The sequence below is a fragment of the Nicotiana tomentosiformis genome, chromosome 12 (genome assembly GCF_000390325.3).
Source record: "Nicotiana tomentosiformis chromosome 12, ASM39032v3, whole genome shotgun sequence".
NCBI lineage: Eukaryota > Viridiplantae > Streptophyta > Magnoliopsida > Solanales > Solanaceae > Nicotiana > Nicotiana tomentosiformis.
The window spans coordinates 13,046,830-13,067,240 of record NC_090823.1 but is presented as its reverse complement, the minus strand read 5'-3'; the positions used below and the strand labels follow the sequence as shown (position 1 = coordinate 13,067,240).

At 34.9% G+C, this 20,411-nt stretch overlaps 3 protein-coding genes across 3 annotated transcripts; all 3 read left to right on the top strand.

Moving 5' to 3' along the window:
- The first annotated feature begins 1,691 nt into the window (after positions 1-1,691).
- On the top strand, positions 1,692-4,309 carry LOC138902253 (mitogen-activated protein kinase kinase kinase 20-like). The gene is made up of 3 exons (XM_070190097.1): positions 1,692-1,773; positions 1,884-2,006; positions 3,702-4,309. Exons 1-3 carry the CDS (start codon positions 1,692-1,694, stop codon positions 4,307-4,309), a joined length of 813 nt encoding a protein of 270 aa, XP_070046198.1.
- An 11,836-nt stretch (positions 4,310-16,145) lies between these two features.
- LOC104117052 (mitogen-activated protein kinase kinase kinase 20-like) lies at positions 16,146-20,192 on the top strand. Its single transcript, XM_009628033.4, has 2 exons — positions 16,146-17,025; positions 20,029-20,192. The coding sequence occupies exons 1-2, from the start codon at positions 16,146-16,148 to the stop codon at positions 20,118-20,120; spliced, it is 972 nt and encodes a 323-aa protein (XP_009626328.2). The 3' UTR covers positions 20,121-20,192.
- Positions 18,161-19,840, top strand: LOC138903506 (phosphoribulokinase, chloroplastic). The gene is made up of 3 exons (XM_070191750.1): positions 18,161-18,246; positions 18,361-18,602; positions 19,383-19,840. The coding sequence occupies exons 1-3, from the start codon at positions 18,168-18,170 to the stop codon at positions 19,629-19,631; spliced, it is 570 nt and encodes a 189-aa protein (XP_070047851.1). The 5' UTR covers positions 18,161-18,167; the 3' UTR covers positions 19,632-19,840.
- Positions 20,193-20,411: the final 219 nt, after the last annotated feature.

Below are 20,411 nucleotides of genomic sequence, written 5' to 3'. Positions count from 1 at the left end.
AAAATCCGAAATTTAGTTCAAAAATTGCCCGTGGGGCCCACGTCTCGGAATCCGACAAAAGTTACAAAATCCGAACATCCATTCCGATACGAGTCCAACCATACAAAAATTATCAAATTCCGACATCGGATTGACCTTCAAATCTTCATTTTATATTTTTGGAAGATTTTATAAAAATCTGATTTTTCTTCCATAAATTCATGGATTCATGATGTAAATGAGCATGAAATCATGAAATATAATCAATATAGGATAAGGAACACTTACCCCAATGTTTTCCCGTGAAAATCGCCCAAAATTCGCATAAACCGAGCTCCATAATCTCAAAAATGAGTAAAAATGGCAAGAACCCTGTTTTATAGACCCTCAGATATTTCGGACGTCACAGGTAGCGTGGGGCGCTGCCTGTGGCACAGTTTTCAGCATCCCAAAATTTCCAGCGCCAAGGCTAGCGCCCCACGCTACCCTGGGCGCTCGCGGCGACGAAAAAATTATTCCCGATACGGAAATAGGCATAACTCTCTCATACGATGTCCGAATTCAACGATTCTTTTTGCTATGGCTCCGTAATTTTAATACGGATCTAATACTTTAATCAAACCTGAATTTGGAGCTCATTTGCTTGATGTAATACCACATATTCTTGAAGAATCGACATCGAACATTCTAGGTTCGATGCCGAAACATAGCAAATCAATCCGGAATGAACTCACATTTTGCGTACAAGTCATAAATGGAATAACAAAGCTGTTCCAATTTCAAAAATATGATTCCGACCTCGATATCAAAAAATGAAACCCCGGTCAACCTTTTCAAAAATTTAACTTTCGGCATTTCAAGCCTAATTCCATTACGGACCTCCAAATAATTTTCCGGACACGCTTCTAAGTCCAAAATCACCATAAAGAGCTATTGAAATCATCGAAATTCGAATCCGAGGTCGTTTACACATAAGTCAATATCCGGTCATTATTTTTAACTTAAGCTTTAAACCTTGGAACTAGATATTTTAATTCATTCTAAAATCTCACTAGACCCGAACCAATTACCCCGACAAGTCACACAACAATTGTAAAGCTCAATTTTAGCAGTAATGGGGGAAGCAAGGTTGTAATACTCAAAATGACCGATCGGGTCGTTACAGGCCTTTACATATTGGGATTGCTACTATGTTGGGACTTCAGCACGTCTATCAATTGGGCCATCTATGCTATCTATGCTAACACCCCCTCAAGCTTTGGGGTGGGAGAACTCCCAGCAAGATTGTGTGGAACACCAGACAAGGATTTAGTGAAAATATCAGCCAGTTGAGATGAAGAGGAGATGAAATGAAGAGAAATCAAACCATCTCAAGCTTCTTCCGCACAAAATGACAATCAAATTCAGGGAAAGGGTTGCATGATTTTGAGGTAAAGCAGTACGTGAAATCGATTCTCTTGGGGCTTAGTGATATTCACAGGAGAGGTTTCGTTCACCTTGATATTAAACCGGATAACATTCGCGAAATTGCCAAAATTACTGATTTTGGGTTCACGAAGAAGGTTGGAGTGAGGAGTCAGAAAATAAAGAGCGGACTCAAGGGAACACCTATGTACATGGCACCATAATCAGTTCTTCATAACGAGTACGGACCTGAAGCCGATATTTGGGCTTTTGGGTGCACTGGCTTTGAGATGGTTATAGGGAAGACAATGTCGGATTGCAGTGAAGCTGACGACGTTGTTTATCTATTGTGCAAAATTGGAATGGGATCACCGGATTTGAAGAACAAAGGTTTGTCAAAAGAAGCTGAAGATTTTTTAAAAAAGTGTCTTGTTAAGGAGCCGAGATCGCTATGGACTGCTGATATGCTATTGAAGCATCCTTTCCTTTCATCTGAGCAGACAAGAAAAAGGAACTCAACCCACTTTTGTTTATAGAAATTGCTAGAGGAAGTGATCGATTGATTGATGATTTTCGCAATAGTACGGAGATGGATAAGCTAAAACCAATGAAGTTGTTGAATTGTAGATCCAACAAAAGAAGAAAGTTACTGGAAGGATGCTGATTATCAATTTTGATTGGAATTATACAAATGTAAAGAACTACGTTTTGGCTTGATCCCGTTAGAAAGTTCACGTGTAAATTGAACAATTAGCACATATGGAGTTTACACGAGTTACCTCTTGAAGCATGAACTAAGTACGTCTTTTACGTTAGCCTCCAATTCCAGAACAACTTAATCAAAATGCCATGACCAACACGATCACAATCTCCTAACGTCTCGTAGTCTTCTACTGTATTACTCAAATAGTATCTGGAAAGAATAAATTTAGTATGAGCGAAATTTGAGAAAAAAAAGCACCAAAAATTCGGCCATCCCTGCGGCAGAAAAACCCATGTATATATACACGCACAAGGTCAAAACAGTAGGGACCATAGAATTTAATTAACAAGGCTCCCTATTATGGAATTAATTTCGAAAATTTGAAATTAACTTCAACCGTAGTAAATTGTGAATTATTTCACTAAAAATTCGTAATTGTACTCCTTAGTTTAATTTCAAAATTCTTTCATAAAATCTCATTTAACTCCTCGTGTTAAGATTCAGATATTAATCAATCAATTTAAATTACTGACAATTTAATTTATATATCGATTACTACCTTTAGACATTTGATTAGCCTATTTTATGCCCTGGATACAAATTTCACTGGGCGGGTTTATCCATAAAACTTTATAAGCTTTCAAAAAGGTATATTATCAATCTCAAAGTCGAGATATGGATTCTATCAACTAATTATTATTTTGTCAATGTAAGTATATTGCTAGTAAAAATAGCACGGGTTAACCAGTTTTTGGACTGGTCATTCAAAAATAGCCAGCGTTTGCAAAGTCATTGAAAATTAGTCACTATTTTGCTGTAACACGGAAAGTTCCAGCATAATATACTGGAGATCGATGTACCTGTGTATGAACTTCCATCATTTTATGCTGGAACTCCAACACGCGGAAAGTTCCAGTATGATATACTGGAGATTGGAGCAACTGTGTATAAACTTTTAGCATATTATGCTGGATCGGTATATTATACTGGAACTCCAGTATATTATGCTGGAAGTCCAGTATATTATACTGGAACTCCAGTATAAATATACTAGAGTTAGGGTATACTTATGCTGGACCTCCAGGATAATATACTGGAGTTCCAGTATATTATCTTTACATGAAAAGTGGCTAAATTTCGATTACTTTTGAAATTGTGGCTATTATTAGGCTTGTTAAAGAATCTTGCTTTTAATAAATCAAAACAATAAATAACATGCACAACTAATAATAATTATATCAAGATTTAGAGTATAAGTACAAGAAGTTGGAATTAAATCATTCTCATAATCAAGATAAATTATATTTAATCTTGTGCTACAATGCCATTCCGACGGTTTGTGCAACTTTGTCAATAAATTGTGACATTAAACTTTATGACTAATAAGAACCGATGATTTAATCTTCCCTGTATAAGCTCAATTATATACACTAAATTATCTACTATATATGCAAAGCACACATAACAAATACATGATCTATTTAAAATAAAATTTTATTGAATTGAATAAATAAATAAATAACTATTTCATAAAAAATACTATAACAAAATGCATAGTTTATAGTATACCCTAGCAATATTTTTTGTTTATAGTGTCTTTTTTCTTTTTGGCAAGGTAGAATATTCCTAGGAGAGCTAGAACAAAGAATACTAATTTCACGAATTATTTACTTAGACTTATCAATCTTCCGTACGTCTGCTGGAAGTTTAGCTGATCGGATTGGTCAAAATTCAAGGCACGGGTTGCAAGATTTTGAGGTAAAACAGTACGCGAAATCGATTCTATTGGGGCTTAGTCATATTCATGGAAGAGGTTTTGTTCACCGTGACATTAAACCAGATAACATTCTTCTTGTTGGTACTGATAAAGTTGCCAAAATTGCTAATTTTGGGTTCGCGAAGAAGGTTGGAGGAGTAAAGGGTCAGAAAAGAAAGCACGGACTCAAAGGAACACCTATGTACATGGCGCCAGAATCAGTTCTTGATAACGAATACGGACCTGAAGCTGATATTTGGGCTTTCGGATGCACTGTCTTTGAGATGGTTACAGGGAAGATAGTATGGGATTGCAGTGAAGCTAACAACGTTGTTTATCTATTGTGCAAAATTGGAATGGGATCACCGGATTTGCAGAACAAAAGACTGTCAAAAGAGGATGAAGATTTTCTGAAAAAGTGTCTTGTTAAGGAGCTGAGATTGCGATGGACTGCTGATATGCTATGAAAGCATCCATTTCTTTCATCTAATGATAATGTTGTTGTTTGTGAGCAGACAAGGAAAAAGGAACTCAACCCGTTTTTGTTTATTCGACATCTGTGCCGGTGAAAGTGATCCTTTGATTGTCGATTTCTGTAACGGAGATGGATAAGCTAAAACCAATGAAGTTGTTGAATTGCAGATCCGACAAAAGAAGAAAGCTACTAGAAGGATGCTGATTATCAGTTTTGATTAGAATGAGTATACAAATGTAAAGAATTATAGTAATGTAAAGAACTACGTTAGGGCTTGATCCCCATAGAAGCTTAGCCCGGGGTACGTAGGCAACCTGTGAGAAAACGAGAAATCAGGTGCAGCCCCTTGTATTAAACAAAAACAATTTTGTGTTTATATTTTCTGTAGTATTGAACAATCTGTATAAAAAGGCAGATTTTTGCTAACAGTGAGTACATTTTTATTTCAACATATCTTGCAGATTTATAAAAGCAACGATCATTCTCTGATGGAGGCTAGATGGTAACATATTTTCCATCTGCATTAGCACAATGGCTCAAACCTATATATAGTGGCTTTTCCTCTAGCAATAGGATCCTGAAGCCAAAGTTTATCTAGCACCTTCTACACCAAAATTTTATCCCATCACGCCAGTTAATAGTTATTACAAACTACAGCTGCTGCCAAAGTTAGCCATCGTGGTAGAATTGTATAGTGACCACAACCAATCTATATGATTTATTGTATTGTGTATTGTGAGTGACAACATAGATTAGAAAAGAAAAAAAAAGTATCATGATATTAAAAATAGGCAAAATACATAAAGAGACTCAAAGTTGGCTTCGAATATCTATCTCGCACTCCAAGGCATTATTTTTCTTTCTTTTTTATTTTGGATCACAAGTTGGATGGCTTATAAGGGAGTTTCTACCTTCTAAAAATGGAGTTTTCACTGCAGCTATTGACCTTGCTTAGGGTAGAGTTTCTACCTTCTATGTTTGATGAGATTATGTAGACTGAACAACTTTGAATTCACTCGACAAATTTTTCTTATTGATTAATTTGGACTATATGTATAAGTTTAAAATGACCCAACCTTAAGTTATGTTAATTTGTGCTTTTCCTAGATTGACAATCCAATCCGTCCAAGTTTTGACAGATTACACTTATGGCTCAACGATTGCAAACTAGGGTTAAGGCCCGGTCATATTCATGGAAACATTGGTGACGATTCAATCACCCGCTTGTCTAATTTGATCGAATATTAGAATCGAAAACAATAATGCCTCTTTTATTCGCTTATCCTATATTTTCATGGCTGCCATAAAAATCATAATACTGTTTAATTTTATGGGTTATTGAATGGTGTATTTGGTGTTGTTCTTGTTGGGGTGATAGCATGAGGGTGGTGATGAGTTTGTGATGATGGCGGAAGAGTGCCGGTGACTATGCCTTGATTGGAGAAGAAGAAAGTGGGCCCCAAATGATAAAAATAAAGCAAAAATGGAGGTTGTATATAAAATTTGAAGTCACTTAATGGAGATTTGGACTGGTTTTGAACAAGAATTGCAATTGAAAATCGTGGAAGAAGTTTGTCTATAGACGCTTGTATAAAGGTATATAAAAGTGTATAATAGTGTATAAGATGTGTTTATATAATCATATACACTACTATACAAGATTATACATAGTTATACAAAAAATTGACTTCGTCTTCTTCCTTGTGTCTTTTTTGAAATTTAACTCAAATATTGCTCAAATCTACTCCAAATCACTTCAAATTTAAATTTTGAACTCCTTTTGACATTTTCAATCAATTGGAACAACATCCAATCTAAACAACTAACAAACTCAAAAAATATTTTCGAAAGCAAAGCTTTGAATGGCCTTTAATGATGGACTTCTACTCTTCAGTTTTCTTACATTACAACCAGATGACACAACGAGGGAGGCACAAAATACATGGCCCCTTATAGCATATGTAGAAGATGTGAGAAGAAGAGAGAGAGAGTGAAAGCAATGATTGTGAGAACATAGATTTAACTCCATAGCTTTTAGAAGCAATGGTTGTAAGAACACAGATTTTGAATTTGCTAATGCTTTTAAAATATGTACAATATGGGCTAGGTCGGGTAAAACTTAAAAATATGGGCCATTTTTTGTTATGGTATGAAGTCACGTGTATTTTCTTGTAATTCTTTCTCCAATTTATGCTTGAGACTTGACCCAATTTGTTTTATTTTTGCATAATTAACTAAATGATAGAAAAATTCATATGGTACATTAAACCATGTCTTTCAATAGTGAAAAATAGGCCTAACGTATAAAGGTCTGTCCGGGAAATAATATTTCTCAACTATCAATCGGCATGACAATGATGCATATTTGATAAAGCTTTTGGCGCTACAGAAATCGGACAAAAAAAATAGAACTTTCACTAGATTCAACGTAAGTCCCTTCTGAATAGAAAAAAAATATATAATTCATGTCCTTTTATCCTTTGTTTGGGACTTACTAGCAAACAAAGGTATTCACATCACATGTTTCATGTCAAAATGGCAAAGCAACACGGTATACCCAGCATATTTCTTTTGCACGTACTAGCTTACACTTCTCAAATTAAAGTACAATATATATTTGCGAATCACTTAATTTATGATATGAATGTCCAATCATCTCATGTGCAACCACTTGCCCAAGCAATCACCTAATTTGGAGAATGAGACGTAAGAATAAACCATAATGGAAAGAATAGACGCAAGTGCTCAACAATAATACAGGCCATAAGTTGCACATGCCACAATTGCGATTTATAAATCACATTTGTGAATTGCAAATTATAAATCGCATTTGTCAAATACATTCTCCTTTTACGAGGTATAAGTTGCATTTGTCAATTGCATCAATCGATTCCAATTATAGGTCACAGTTGGCAATTGCATTTATAAGTCTCCGAACTGTGATATATAGATGTATAGGTATCATGATTATTCATGAGTTGCATTACTTATTCGCGATTTTAATTTTTTGGTGTGGCTTTGGGATTAAGACCTGGGGCGGACCCACGTGATGCTAAGCGGGTTCAATCGACCCCGCTTCATCAAAACATAATACTAATATATATGTATAAAATGTGACTAAAGCAGCGTAAATATTATATAAAAATTATAATTGAACCCACTTGACAAAAGCTTTTGCTCTTGCAAAAGTGGTCAGAAAAGAAGAAATAAACCATAATGATAGCAGCATATCCTAATATAACTATCTTTGCAATCAAATAAAATTATTTTCCTCGTTTATATTTTGTAGTTTTCTTTATTTTACTTTATAGTATATTGCACGTGGCATTCAAATAACTGGCTTGATCCCGTTAGGAGATTAGTTTGGGGGTACTGAGGCAGCCTGTTAGAAACAAAAGATGATAAGGTTCAGCCCCTTGTATTAAACAAAAACAATTGTGTGTTAGTTCTCTTTATAATTGAACAATCTGTACAAAGAAGCTTTTTGCCAAGTAAATTTGGCTAGCAATTGTAGTACATTCTTTCCAATGTATTGTAGAGTCATGTTCTATTTATTTTCTTGGATCGTGTCAGAATCAATTAGTTCACTAAGAAATCTCAAACAAGTTTTCATATGCTTGGCAATAATGCATTCTGTAAAATTGTCAAAAAGAATGTCATATTTTCCTTCTATCCAATAAATTTGTATTCGAAAAAAAATAATAAAACGGGAGCTTTGAAATAAAGGTAAAGTTGTATCCGTGTGATCTATAGGTCATTGGTTCGAGCCATGGAAACAACCAGTAATGTATCTATTAGGGTAGGTTGTCTACATCATATCCCTTGGGGGTGTGGCCTTTTCCCGGACCCTGCGTGAACATGGAATACCTTGTGCACCAGAAGCCTTTTGTTTTTTTGAAAAAAACAATAGATTTGCATTAATCAGCTTCTTCTTCTTCTTCTTCTTCTTCTTCTTCTTCTTCTTCTTCTTCTTCTTCTTCTTCTTCTTCTTCTTCTTCTTCTTCTTCTTCTGTTGTTACTAAATTCTTAAGTTTATGAATGTCCAATATATGTCCTGACAGTTGGTTGGTTAATACCTTCCTAAGTCGCTAGGATTATAAGTCGCAGTTCTCAATTGCGACCTATAAGTCGCATTGGGAGATTGCGACGTATAAGTCTCAATTGGAAATTGCATTTATAGTACCCGAATTGCGATATATCATGATTATTAATGAGTGGCAATTTTTGATTGCGCTTTATGAGTCGCATTACCTAATCGCTATTTTAATTTTTTTGGTATCGCACTACTTCCAGCTAAATGCGCTTTGGGATTAAGATTTGCTCAATGTTTAACGGTAGCAATTGAAACTTAACTGTTATCCTTTATCCTGTTTAGGAGCTCAAGTTTTATTGCTCACTTACATTGATATTGTTTACCCTTAAAAACGGATAACAATTGAATTTATATGAGGTTTTAAGAATATGTGAATTAATTCAATTCAAGTGATTAATAACATTAGATTAAGAAAATGAAAGAAGTAATAAATGGTCAAACCAATGATAAGAGTGATCCCGATCTCTGTTAATGGCTCAACGAGGAACCTGCCTTCGGTTCTGAGCTTGCACTTATGAGGAACTTATGAACAAAAATAAGAACTTTGAATAACTTTTAGAAACATAGAGAATAGGAGTAAATTGCCTTGGTATGCATGTTACAATGTATTCTATGAATAATAAGCTTTTCCCTTTATATAGTAGGTGAGTTTTACCCTACGTACAATTCTACGAAAGGTAAAAATCTTCCGTTTTGCTAATCACTGATTTTCTACCGATACGGGCCGAGGTACACTCCGTGATATCCAGTTGGTCACGGACATCACAGACCTTTGTTAGTCAGGTGCAGCTAATTGGTATTTCTCTCCAAAGTCTTGAGGCTCGAACCGGACCCGGAGGATGTGGTCCCGATGCTCCCGAGGGTAGGTGTTTTGCTCGAGCTCCGATATGAGGGGCTCCTCGCTCTGACTCTGATTCCTTACGGTCATGTTCCTGCTCCGTTTGCCTCACTGGGAAACTGGGGTGCTCATTGGACTCGGTTTTACCCGTATACAAATAATCCCCTTGTTTCTTAGAGAGTAGGCTTGCCAAAACGATGGAAAATGACAGATGACTCCGGTTCCTTCCTTCGTACGTTACGACGAGGGAGCTAAACCGTCCCATCAGTCGCATCGTTCTGATTTCGGACACGTGTCACTCATCGGCAGGTTGCCTCGAATGCGCAGCGTCAGTTGTTTCCCTATAAAAGCTTCCTTCCTTTGTTCTTTTTCTACTTTTTGACTAAAGTACTACCTTCGAGCTTTCCAGTCATCATCAAACCTTCTTCAAACCTTCATATCTTCGTCCTTATTCTTCAATTTCTATAGTAATCTCCAGATTTTCCCCCAAATTTTCTTCAAATCTTCATATTGTGTTCTTCATCTTCAAAACCCATTTTTCCAAAATTTTGCATTCTTTATTCAAATTTTCAAACACTCCCCCAGATGACAATGGCCAAACCATCGAAAACCGTTCCTCAAAAAGTTGCCTCTTCATCTTCTCAACCGCCCGTTGGTCCTGAAGCGATTGGCCCTGAAGTGGTCGCCCTCGATATGGCTTCCCTTGTTGTGGTTGCTAATGAACCCGCTGCCGAGCCTCCCTTGAAAGCGTTCATGCAAACAGGACCAAGGTGAAGGAGTCTCGAGATACATATGTTCTGTGACTGAAGATATTCTTCTCATAGTTCGTAAGGACTGCAATTGGGAAGGCAAGAACGTAGTAGTATTTGGGCCCGAGGAAGCCGTTACTACCCACGTGGAGGGGTACTCAAGTGTTTATACTTATCCCTTTAAACTAGGCCTGATGGACCCGATCATTCTAGACTTTTGCAAGAGGTATGATGTGTGCCTCTGGCAAATCCATCCATCGTTGTGGGGGATCGTGATCCTCCTCCGCTACTTTTTAAACAAGACCGAGTCTCGTCGGTTCACTATCGACCACCCGCTCCGATTAACAATTAAACTTATTTAGTATTTTTAAGGATACGTGATTTAATCCAATACCAATTGACAAACAAGGAATTGAATAGATAATCTGAATAGTAAAATAAATTAAACCAGTGTTCTAGCAATGCTTTCGACCTCAATTCAAGATGGTCTCGAGGTTGGGTAAGAAGAACAGTAAAGAATAGAGGATAAACAATGATGAACAGTAATGAATAGTGAGTAAAATAGAGAGTAGTGTTTTTATATATCTTTATCAGTGAATCAATACCCCTTATAAATAAATGTGGTCCCTCTTTATATAGTAGAGGAATCCTAAATAAGGTACAAATATAATAACGAAAACAAATCATATGATTGACGTCAATAACCGCTTGATTTGATCTGTTCCGGGATTTATTCCGAGATCTTCGGTCGGTTGCTAATATCTCATCATTCCGTTATTATGCCTTACTCGAAGTCGATTATGCTCGGTCTCAATCTTCAGCGAGCACTTCGATCTTCGTGATCCGTACTTTGCCATTGAGCTCGAGCCTGGTTTATTGCGAGCTTACCCTCGGGGCAGCTCCTCGTGCCTAAGATATCTGACATGCCCGATTTCGACCGTATACAACATCTAATGTTGAAAATTTTACTATATTTTTTAATTGTTAAATCGTACTTTGTACAAGAAAAAAAGTCATTTTTTATATTTAATTAGTGATAGTAAATGTCGATAAAAAGCTTGTTTAAAATATTGACATAACAATAACGATAGAATTGTGTAAAAAAATGATAACAAAAATAATAATTTTGATTTTGATCTTAAATCACAATAAAGTACAATTTAGTGACATTTAGAACTAAAAATGAAAAATTTACCGCATTTGTAACTTAAATGTGATAGATGGATATTAAGAAAATTTTAAGACTATTACTGAAAAACAAATTAGGAACTCTTAATAAAGGCCTCACTCTAATTCTTTTCTTTCAAAACCCTAACCGCCTCTCACCTTTCCTCAACCCTTTCTCACGATTGATTTGGGATTCCTTGAAAACATCCAGATTTCCATTTGCAAAAGCCAAAAAAATATGAAATTGGGGAAGGACATAACAAGGTATTCTGAATTTTAGGATTATTATCAACTTGTTAGCTATCTTTTTTCACAAGAGGGGGGTATTATTTATCTTTTTGTTTGTTTATGTTTTAACGAGTTACAGGTTCAACAAGTTTGGATTTATAGATCAGTGACCTAGATTGTGCTACTGGATACACAACTTGGGTAACGATCTGTTCTAAGGAAGGCTTCTAGCTAGCCGATCAATCAAGAACCCCTTTCGATGTTGTTCCAGTGTTATGACGAAAAGTCGGTTATTATGGAATATTTGGTTTTAAGTAATATTCTCCAACACGGCACGAGCAAGATAAAAAATGCTTGAAACTAAGTTTAGAGATAGATCTTGTCCCCTATTGCTGATTATTATTCGCCTAGACTATAGACGATCTTAACTTATTTTAGAGATGTATAAAAAAAATTTACATTTGTTTGAGAACAATTATGTATTATTACGTTGCTTACAATATTTTGATAATTGCAGTTTGTAGTTCTTTACAAAAAGAGTATGTAGAAGTGGCTATTTGTTTAATTTTTGTGGTGTATGGTGTTCTGAAATATCAAATGATTATTTCATCATGAAGAATTTTAAAATTTATTATATTATTTTAATATAAAAACCAAAAATAGAAAAACTATTGACGAGACATATTTTCCGACATTTCTATTTTATGTCGCAAGCAAGATGAGTCGAGAGTACATCTTATTGACATTTGACAACATGTCGTAAAACAAATATCACTAATTATTTTACGACACTAATTTAAATGTCGGAAAATTCCCGACATCGAAATTTCCGACATTTGTTTTAAGTCTAAAATAAATGCCAGTTAAGCATTTTGTGACATTTATGTGATCTATGGCGACATTTTTAAAATGTCGTCATAGCCTTATTTTCTTGTAGTGAATCAGCAACGTTCGCTCTGATACCATGTGAGATTTGCAAATGAAAAGAGAGAAATTGAAGAATTTCAGTTAGACAAACCCTAGAATGTTCGAGAGAGAGAGAATTATTTGAAAAAGATATGAGCTTCATTCATAATTAAAAAGGTGTCTGTACAAGTATAATACCCGGTCCTTATACAAAAAGAATACAGCCAAATAAATAGTGGGCCTTTACATATTGGAATTGCTACTATGTTGGGACTTCAGCACGTCTATCAATTGGGCCATCTGTGCTATCTATGATAACACCCCCTCAAGCTTTGGGGTGAGAGAACTTCCAGCAAGATTGTGTGGAACACCAGACAAGGATTTAGTGAAAATATCGTCCAGTTGAGATGAAGAGGAGATGAAGAGAAATCAAACCATCTCAAGCTTCTTCCGCACAAAATGACAATCAAATTTAGGGAAAGGGTTGCGTGATTTTGAGGTAAAGCAGTACGTGAAATCGATTCTCTTGGGGCTTAGTGTTATTCACGGGAGAGGTTTCGTTCACCTTGATATTAAACCGGATAACATTCGCGAAGTTGCCAAAATTGCTGATTTTGGGTTCACGAAGAAGGTTGGAATGAGGAGTCAGAAAATAAAGAGCGGACTCAAGGGAACACCTATGTACATGGCACCATAATCAGTTCTTCGTAACGAGTACGAACCTGAAACCGATATTTGGGCTTTTGGGTGCACTGGCTTTGAGATAGTTACAGGGAAGACAATGTCGGATTGCAGTGAAGCCGACGACGTTGTTTATTTATTGTGCAAAATTGGAATGGGATCACCGGATTTGCAGAACAAAGGTTTGTCAAAAGAAGCTGAATTTTTTTTGAAAAAGTGTCGTGTTAAGGAGCCGAGATCGCTATGGACTGCTGATATGCTATTGAAGCATCCTTTCCTTTCATCTGAGCAAACAAGGAAAAAGGAACTCAACCCACTTTTGTTTATAGAAATTGCTAGAGGAAGTGATCGATTGATTGATGATTTTCGCAATAGTACGGAGATGGATAAGCTAAAACCAATGAAGTTGTTGAATAGCAGATCCAACAAAAGAAGAAAGTTACTGGAAGGATGCTGATTATCAATTTTGATTGGAATTATACAAATGTAAAGAAAAACAATTGTGTGTTTTGGGTTACGTAGGCAGCCTGTTAGAAAAAAAAATGATCAGGTCGAGTCCCTTGTATTAATTAAACAAAAACAATTGTGTGTTTGGTTCTCTTTATAATTGAACAATCTGTACAAAGAGGCTTTTTTGCCAAGTAAATTTGGCTAGCAATAATTGTTGTGTATTCTTTCCAATGTATTGCAGAGTTATGTTTAATCTTTTTCTTGGATCATGTCAGAATCAATTAGTTCACTAAGAAATCTCAAACAAGTTTTCATATGCTTGGCAAGAATGCATGTGAAGACTGTGAGACGGAACAATTGGAAGTTCAGCCAACAGTTGTCAGCAAGCCTCTTTTGTATGCAAAATTAAACGCAATGTTAATTTAGCAATTGGTTCCTAAAAGAGTTATTGTAACTAAGAAAGTAAAAGAAGATTGACATTCTCTATAAAAGCTGTCATTCTCTTATGTAGGCTGGACGGTAACATATTTATCATCTGCATTAGCACAGTGGCTCAAACCTTAGATATAGTGCCATTTCCTCTAGCAATAGGAACATGAAGCCAAAATTTAGCTAGCACTTCTCTCATCACACCAGTTGTTAAAACTACAGCTGCTGCGAAAGACAATTCACGAATATTAGAGAAATCGCATAGCTGATGGATTATATAACGCAAAGCAATTCAGTATCGAATTCACATGTAAATTGAACAATTAGCACATATAGAGTTTACACGAGTTACCTCTTGAAGCGTGAACTAAATACGTCTTTTACATTAGCCTCCAATTCCAGAACAACTTAATCAAAATGCCATGACCAACACGATCACAATCTCCTAACGTCTCGTAGTCTTCTACTGTATTACTCAAATAATATCCGGAAAGAATAAATTTAGTATGAGCGAAATTTGAGAAAAAAAAAGTACCAAAAATTCGGCCATCCCTGCGGCAGAAAAACCCATGTATATATACACGCACAAGGTCAAAACAGTAGGGACCATAGAATTTAATTAACAAGGCTTTCTATTATGGAATTAATTTCGAAAATTTGAAATTAACTTCAACCGTAGTAAAATGCGAATTATTTCACTAAAAATTCGTAATTGTACTCCTTAGTTTAATTTCAAAATTTTTTCATAAAATCTCATTGTGTTTAGATTCAGATATTAATCAATCAATTTAAATTACTGACAATTTAATTTATATATCGATTACTACCTTTAGACATTTGCTTAGCCTATTTTATGCCCTGGATACAAAATTCACTGGGCGGGCTTATCCATAAAAACTTATAAGCTTTCAAAAAGGTATATTATCAATCTCAAAGTCGAGATATGGATTCTATCAACTAATTATTATTTTGTTAATGTAAGTATATTACTAGTAAAAATAGCACGGGTTAGCCAGTTTTTGGACTGGTCATTCAAAAAAAGGCAGCGTTTGCAAAGTCATTGAAAATTAGTCACTATTTTGCTGTAACACGGAAAGTTCCATCATAATATACTGGATATCGATGTACATGTGTATGAACTTCCATCATTTTATGCTGGAACTCCAACACGCGGAAAGTTCCAGTATAATATACTGGAGATTGGAGCAACTGTGTATGAACTTTCAGCATATTATGCTGTATCGGTATATTATACTGGAACTCTAGTATAAATATACTGGAGTTCGGGTATACTTATGCTGGACCTCTAGTATAATATACTAGAGGTTCAGTGTATTATCTTTACATGAAAAGTGGCTAAATTTCGATTACTTTTGAAATTGTAGCTATTTTTGAATGACCACTTGTAAATCTGGCTATTTTTGAATTTCTCCCTATATTACTATTGTCCAATTTACCAGGCTTGTTAAAGAATCTTGCTTTTAATAAATCAAAACAATAAATAACATGCACAACTAATAATAATTATATCAAGATTTAGAGTATAAGTACAAGAAGTTGGAATTAAATCATTCTCATAATCAAGATAAATTATATTTAATCTCGTGCTACAACGCCATTCCGGCGGTTTGTGCAACTTTGTCAATAAATTGTGACCATAAACTTTATGACTTATAAGAACCGATAATTTAATCTTCGTGTATAAGCTCAATTATATACACTAAATCATCTACTATATATGCAAAGCACACACAACAAATACATGATCTATTTAAAATAAAATTTTATTGAATTGAATAAATAAATAAATAAATAAATAATTATTTCATAAAAAATACTATAACAAAATGCATAGTTTATAGTATACCCTAGCAATATTTTTTGTTTATAGTGTCTTTTTTCTTTTTGGCAAGGTAGAATATTCCTAGGAGAGCTGGAAAGATTACTTATATAGATACGTGAACTTCTCATCAAATTTGTACCTATTAATTAACAGCTATTAGTAAGATTACTTGGAAAAATGGTAATCATTTGTTACAAATTACTACAATATAGGAAAAAGAGAAAAGAAACATATTTTGGAAACTTTACAACTTTAGTTTCTCGGCCCTAAAATAAAAACCTAGCTTGTAACTCAAGAAACACGTAATCACATGTTAATAGGGAAAAGGAAAACTAGGTAACTCCTACTTATATATAAGTAAGTACAGCAATAACAGAAAGTTACCAAAACAAAACAAAAACCAGGTTATCAATTACTATTGAGAGCAAGAAAAAAATTGATTCAATGGCGGCGATTACCGATGATCAAATAATATGGACGAGAGGCAAACCCATCGGAAGAGGCAGTTTTGGTATCGTCACTTCAGCAACAACAACAAACTTCTCCATTGATATTCCGTCGACAATCGCAGTAAAATCTGCCTTGTTTTCGCGTTCAAAGTCGTTACAGAAAGAGAGAGAATTACTACACGAGTTTCAAGATTGTGATCATGTTATTCGATGTTTCGGAGCTAATGTTACTGAAGAAGATGGGAAGATATTGTACAACATATTGCTCGAGTACGTGTCTGCCGGAAGTTTAGCTGATCAGATTGGTCAAAATTCAAGGCAAGGGTTGCAAGATTTTGAGGTAAAACAGTACGCGAAATCGATTCTATTGGGGCTTAGTCATATTCATGGAAGAGGTTTTGTTCACCGTGATATTAAACCAGATAACATTCTTCTTGTTGGTACTGATAAAGTTGCCAAAATTGCTGATTTCGGGTACGCGAAGAAGGTTGGAGGAGTAAAGAGTCAGAAAAGAAAGCACGGACTCAAAGGAACACCTATGTACATGGCGCCAGAATCAGTTCTTGATAACGAGTACGGACCTGAAGCTGATGTTTGGGCTTTCGGATGCACTGTCTTTGAGATGGTTACAGGGAAGACAGTGTGGGATTGCAGTGAAGCTGACAACGTTGTTTATCTATTGTGCAAAATTGGAATGGGATCACCGGATTTGCAGAACAAAAGATTGTCAAAAGAGGCTGAAGATTTTCTGAAAAAGTGTCTTGTTAAGGAGCCGAGATCGCGATGGACTGCTGATATGCTATTAAAGCATCCATTTCTTTCATCTAATAATAATGTTGTTGTTCGTGAGCAGACAAGGAAAAAGGAACTTAACCCGTTTTTGTTTATTCGACATCTGTGCCGGTGAAAGTGATCCTTTGATTGTCGATTTCTGCAACGGAGATGGATAAGCTAAAACCAATGAAGTTGTTGAATTGCAGATCCAACAAAAGAAGAAAGCTACTAGAAGGATGCTGATTATCAGTTTTGATTAGAATGAGTATACAAATGTAAAGAATTATAGTAATGTAAAGAACTACGTTAGGGCTTGATCCCCATAGGAGCTTAGCCCGGGGTACGTAGGCAACCTGTGAGAAAACGAGAAATCAGGTGCAGCCCCTTGTATTAAACAAAAACAATTTTGTGTTTATATTTTCTGTAGTATTGAACAATCTGTATAAAAAGGCAGATTTTTGCTAACAGTGAGTACATTTTTATTTCAACATATCTTGCAGATTTATATATATGTTGTATTCTTCTTTGTTAGATCATGATATATAGAATCAATCTGTTAACTAGAAAGAGAGGCTCTTTAAACAATGACTAGCTACATTCTGTTTTAATGTATGCAGAGTTATGTTATATTCTTTTATTTCTTGGAATCATATATATATATATATATTAGAGTAAGAACAGATAACATAACAAGCCTCCTTTGTATATATGTAAAATTAAACACAATGTTGGCTAAAGGGCGGGCATGCTCGACTAAAAGAAGAGGAAAGCTAAAGGGCGGGCATCCGATAAGTGGATTAATTAACAATGCTTGTAGAGGGAAGGTGTCAACAAAAATACATGTTATAAAAAATAAACAAATAGAGGAAAAAAGATGTATGACGTAGAAAAAAATCATTTTTGGGTGTTGAGTTACAAAAAAATATTTTCCATCAAATGGGGGAAATAACTTCCCCAACTTACGGATGTTAGTCATTTTTTGTACGACTATCTTAACTTTTAACTTCATATCACTCGTTCTTATTGATACTTAGATATATTATTATCAATTTTTAATACAAAAAGGTGTCATAAAATCTCTGATTTGTTGTTGTTGTTGTTATTATTATTATTATTATTGTTATTATTAAAGATTTTCGAGGAAAATATTTTCCATGAAAAATGACTCGATCTTGTCATACCAAATACACATGTACAATTCCCTTTTGATCTAATTGTTTCTTGAAAACTAATGCAGAGGGATATGGCTGAGAGAGGACACAGTCTTGAAAGCATTAAGGCTAGTATTGAAGCAAGGAAGCCAGATTTTGATGCTTACATTGGTATATACTAATTTCCCTTTAAATTGAATTTAATTTATCTGTTTTGGCAAATGAAGATTAATAAGATTAGTGAAATTAAAGGGTAATTAATTTTTTTGTTATATTTTTGTGCAGATCCACAAAAACAATATGCAGATGCAGTTATTGAAGTTCTCCTAACTCAGTTAATTCCTGATGATAATGAAGGCAAAGTTTTGAGAGTTAGACTGATAATGAAAGGAGTGAAGTATTATAATCCAGTTTATTTATTTGATGAACGCTCTACTATTTCATGGATTCCATGTGGTAGGAAATTGACTTGTTCTTACCCTGGCATCAAGTTTTCCTATGGTCCTGATACCTACTTTGGCAATGAGGTATGTTGCTCTATCTAGCTCCCTTTTGTGTTTGCTCGGATCCTCGAAAATTGTTGTCGGTTGTGTGTTGAGTCCTCCAAATATGATGCATTATTGGAGAATTTGACTCGACACGGGTGGGTGACATTTTTGAAGGATTCGAGCAATATACCTCCTAATGCTTGATTATAATGTATAATATCAAGAAGACAAAAAAATGCAGCAAGGTTTTGCTTGAAAGATTAGTGATTCATTTAATATGTCTAGATCATCAAAAGGGGTTAGTTTCATGTATAGTCACTGAATTTATTCACTATAACAATAAAGTCATTAAATTTTCTTGTCACATTAAAGTAACTAAACGTTTTTACTATATTATTAAGGTCGCTAAACTTTACTCGTTGTAATAATAAAATCACAACTATTATTTTCACATTAAAGTAACTTAATGTTACCTACTATAACTATAACAATAAATTTACCCACTATAACAGTAAAACCTCATCAAGATGACTTTATATGAATCGAACCCTCACCAATTAGGTGAAAGTTCGGGTTAGTGAGTAAAATTTAGTTACTTTAATATAACAAAAAAATTGTGACTTTTATTATTACAGTAGGTAAAATTCAGCCATCATATGTGAAATTAGACAATGACTCAAGGCTTGTTTTTTGTCACCCCTCAATCATATAATATGGTTCTTCAAAGACAACTAGAATGTTACCTTTCTGTAAACCTGAAAATTGTCTGTTTCATTACTCAGTACATGTTCTCACTGTCTGTTTTTCGCTGTTAAATAGGTATCTGTCTTGGAAATGGATGGCCAATTTGACAGACTAGATGAACTCATCTATGTCGAAAGCCATTTGAGCAGTCTCTCCACCAAATTCTATGGTGAAGTTACTCAACAAATGTTGAAACATGCTGATTTCCCTGGCAGCAACAATGGAACAGGTTTTTTCCAGACAATCGTCGGATTAAAGATCAGAGACCTTTACGAGCAAATCGTTGCTAGCAAAGCTGCAGCACCAGTAGCTGCAAAGGCCTAAAATTCGTCGACAAGTATTCACAACTAGGCATCAAAATATCATCAATTTATCCCTTGGTTCTTCCCAAAACTTTACTTCAACTACTTTTCCCATCTTTCATGTTTTCATTTTTCATGGTTAGATGATTTCTTATGAATGAGAAAATGGGACATTATGTATTTGTTTCTAGTTGGAACTATGTTGAGATACTGTACAATAGATAAGCAAAAGGAGAAATGTAATGAAGCTGTAATGAAGCATAAGTAAGTCACTTGATCGCGATGGACTGCTGATCATATGCTATTAAAGCATCCATTTCTTTCATCTGATGATAATGTTGTTGTTCGTGAGCAGACAAGGATAAAGGAACTCAACCCGCTTTTGTTTACAGAAATTGCAGGAGAAAATGATCCATTAATTGATGATTTTTGCAGTAGTACAAAGCTGAAACCAATGAAGCTGTTGAATTGCAGATCCAACAAAAGAAGAAAGCTACTAGAAGGATGCTAATTATCAATTTTGATTAGAATGATTATACAAATGTAAAGAATTATACTAATGTAAAGAACTACGTTCGGGCTTGATCCCCATAGGAGATTAGTTGGGGTACGTAGGCAACCAGTGAAGAAAAGAGAGATCAGGTGCAGCCCCTTGTATTAAACAAAAATAATTTTGTGTTTATATTTTCTGTAATATTGAACAATCTGTACAAAAAGGAAGCTTTTTGCATGAAATTTTTGCTAACAGTGAGTACATTTTTATTTCAACATATCTTGCAGATTTATATATATGTTGTATTCT

Coding starts and splice junctions, on each gene's coding strand:
- LOC138902253 (XM_070190097.1), top strand. CDS start 1,692: ATGTCGGATTGCAGTGAAGCTGACGACGTTGTTTATCTATTGTGCAAA. Junction 1,774..1,883: donor ACCGGATTTGAAGAACAAAG/GTTTGTCAAAAG, acceptor TCATCTGAGCAG/ACAAGAAAAAGGAACTCAAC. Junction 2,007..3,701: donor ACCAATGAAGTTGTTGAATT/GTAGATCCAACA, acceptor CTTTTTGGCAAG/GTAGAATATTCCTAGGAGAG.
- LOC138903506 (XM_070191750.1), top strand. CDS start 18,168: ATGGCTGAGAGAGGACACAGTCTTGAAAGCATTAAGGCTAGTATTGAA. Junction 18,247..18,360: donor AGATTTTGATGCTTACATTG/GTATATACTAAT, acceptor ATTTTTGTGCAG/ATCCACAAAAACAATATGCA. Junction 18,603..19,382: donor ATACCTACTTTGGCAATGAG/GTATGTTGCTCT, acceptor GCTGTTAAATAG/GTATCTGTCTTGGAAATGGA.
- LOC104117052 (XM_009628033.4), top strand. CDS start 16,146: ATGGCGGCGATTACCGATGATCAAATAATATGGACGAGAGGCAAACCC. Junction 17,026..20,028: donor AAGGAAAAAGGAACTTAACC/CGTTTTTGTTTA, acceptor ATGATCCATTAA/TTGATGATTTTTGCAGTAGT.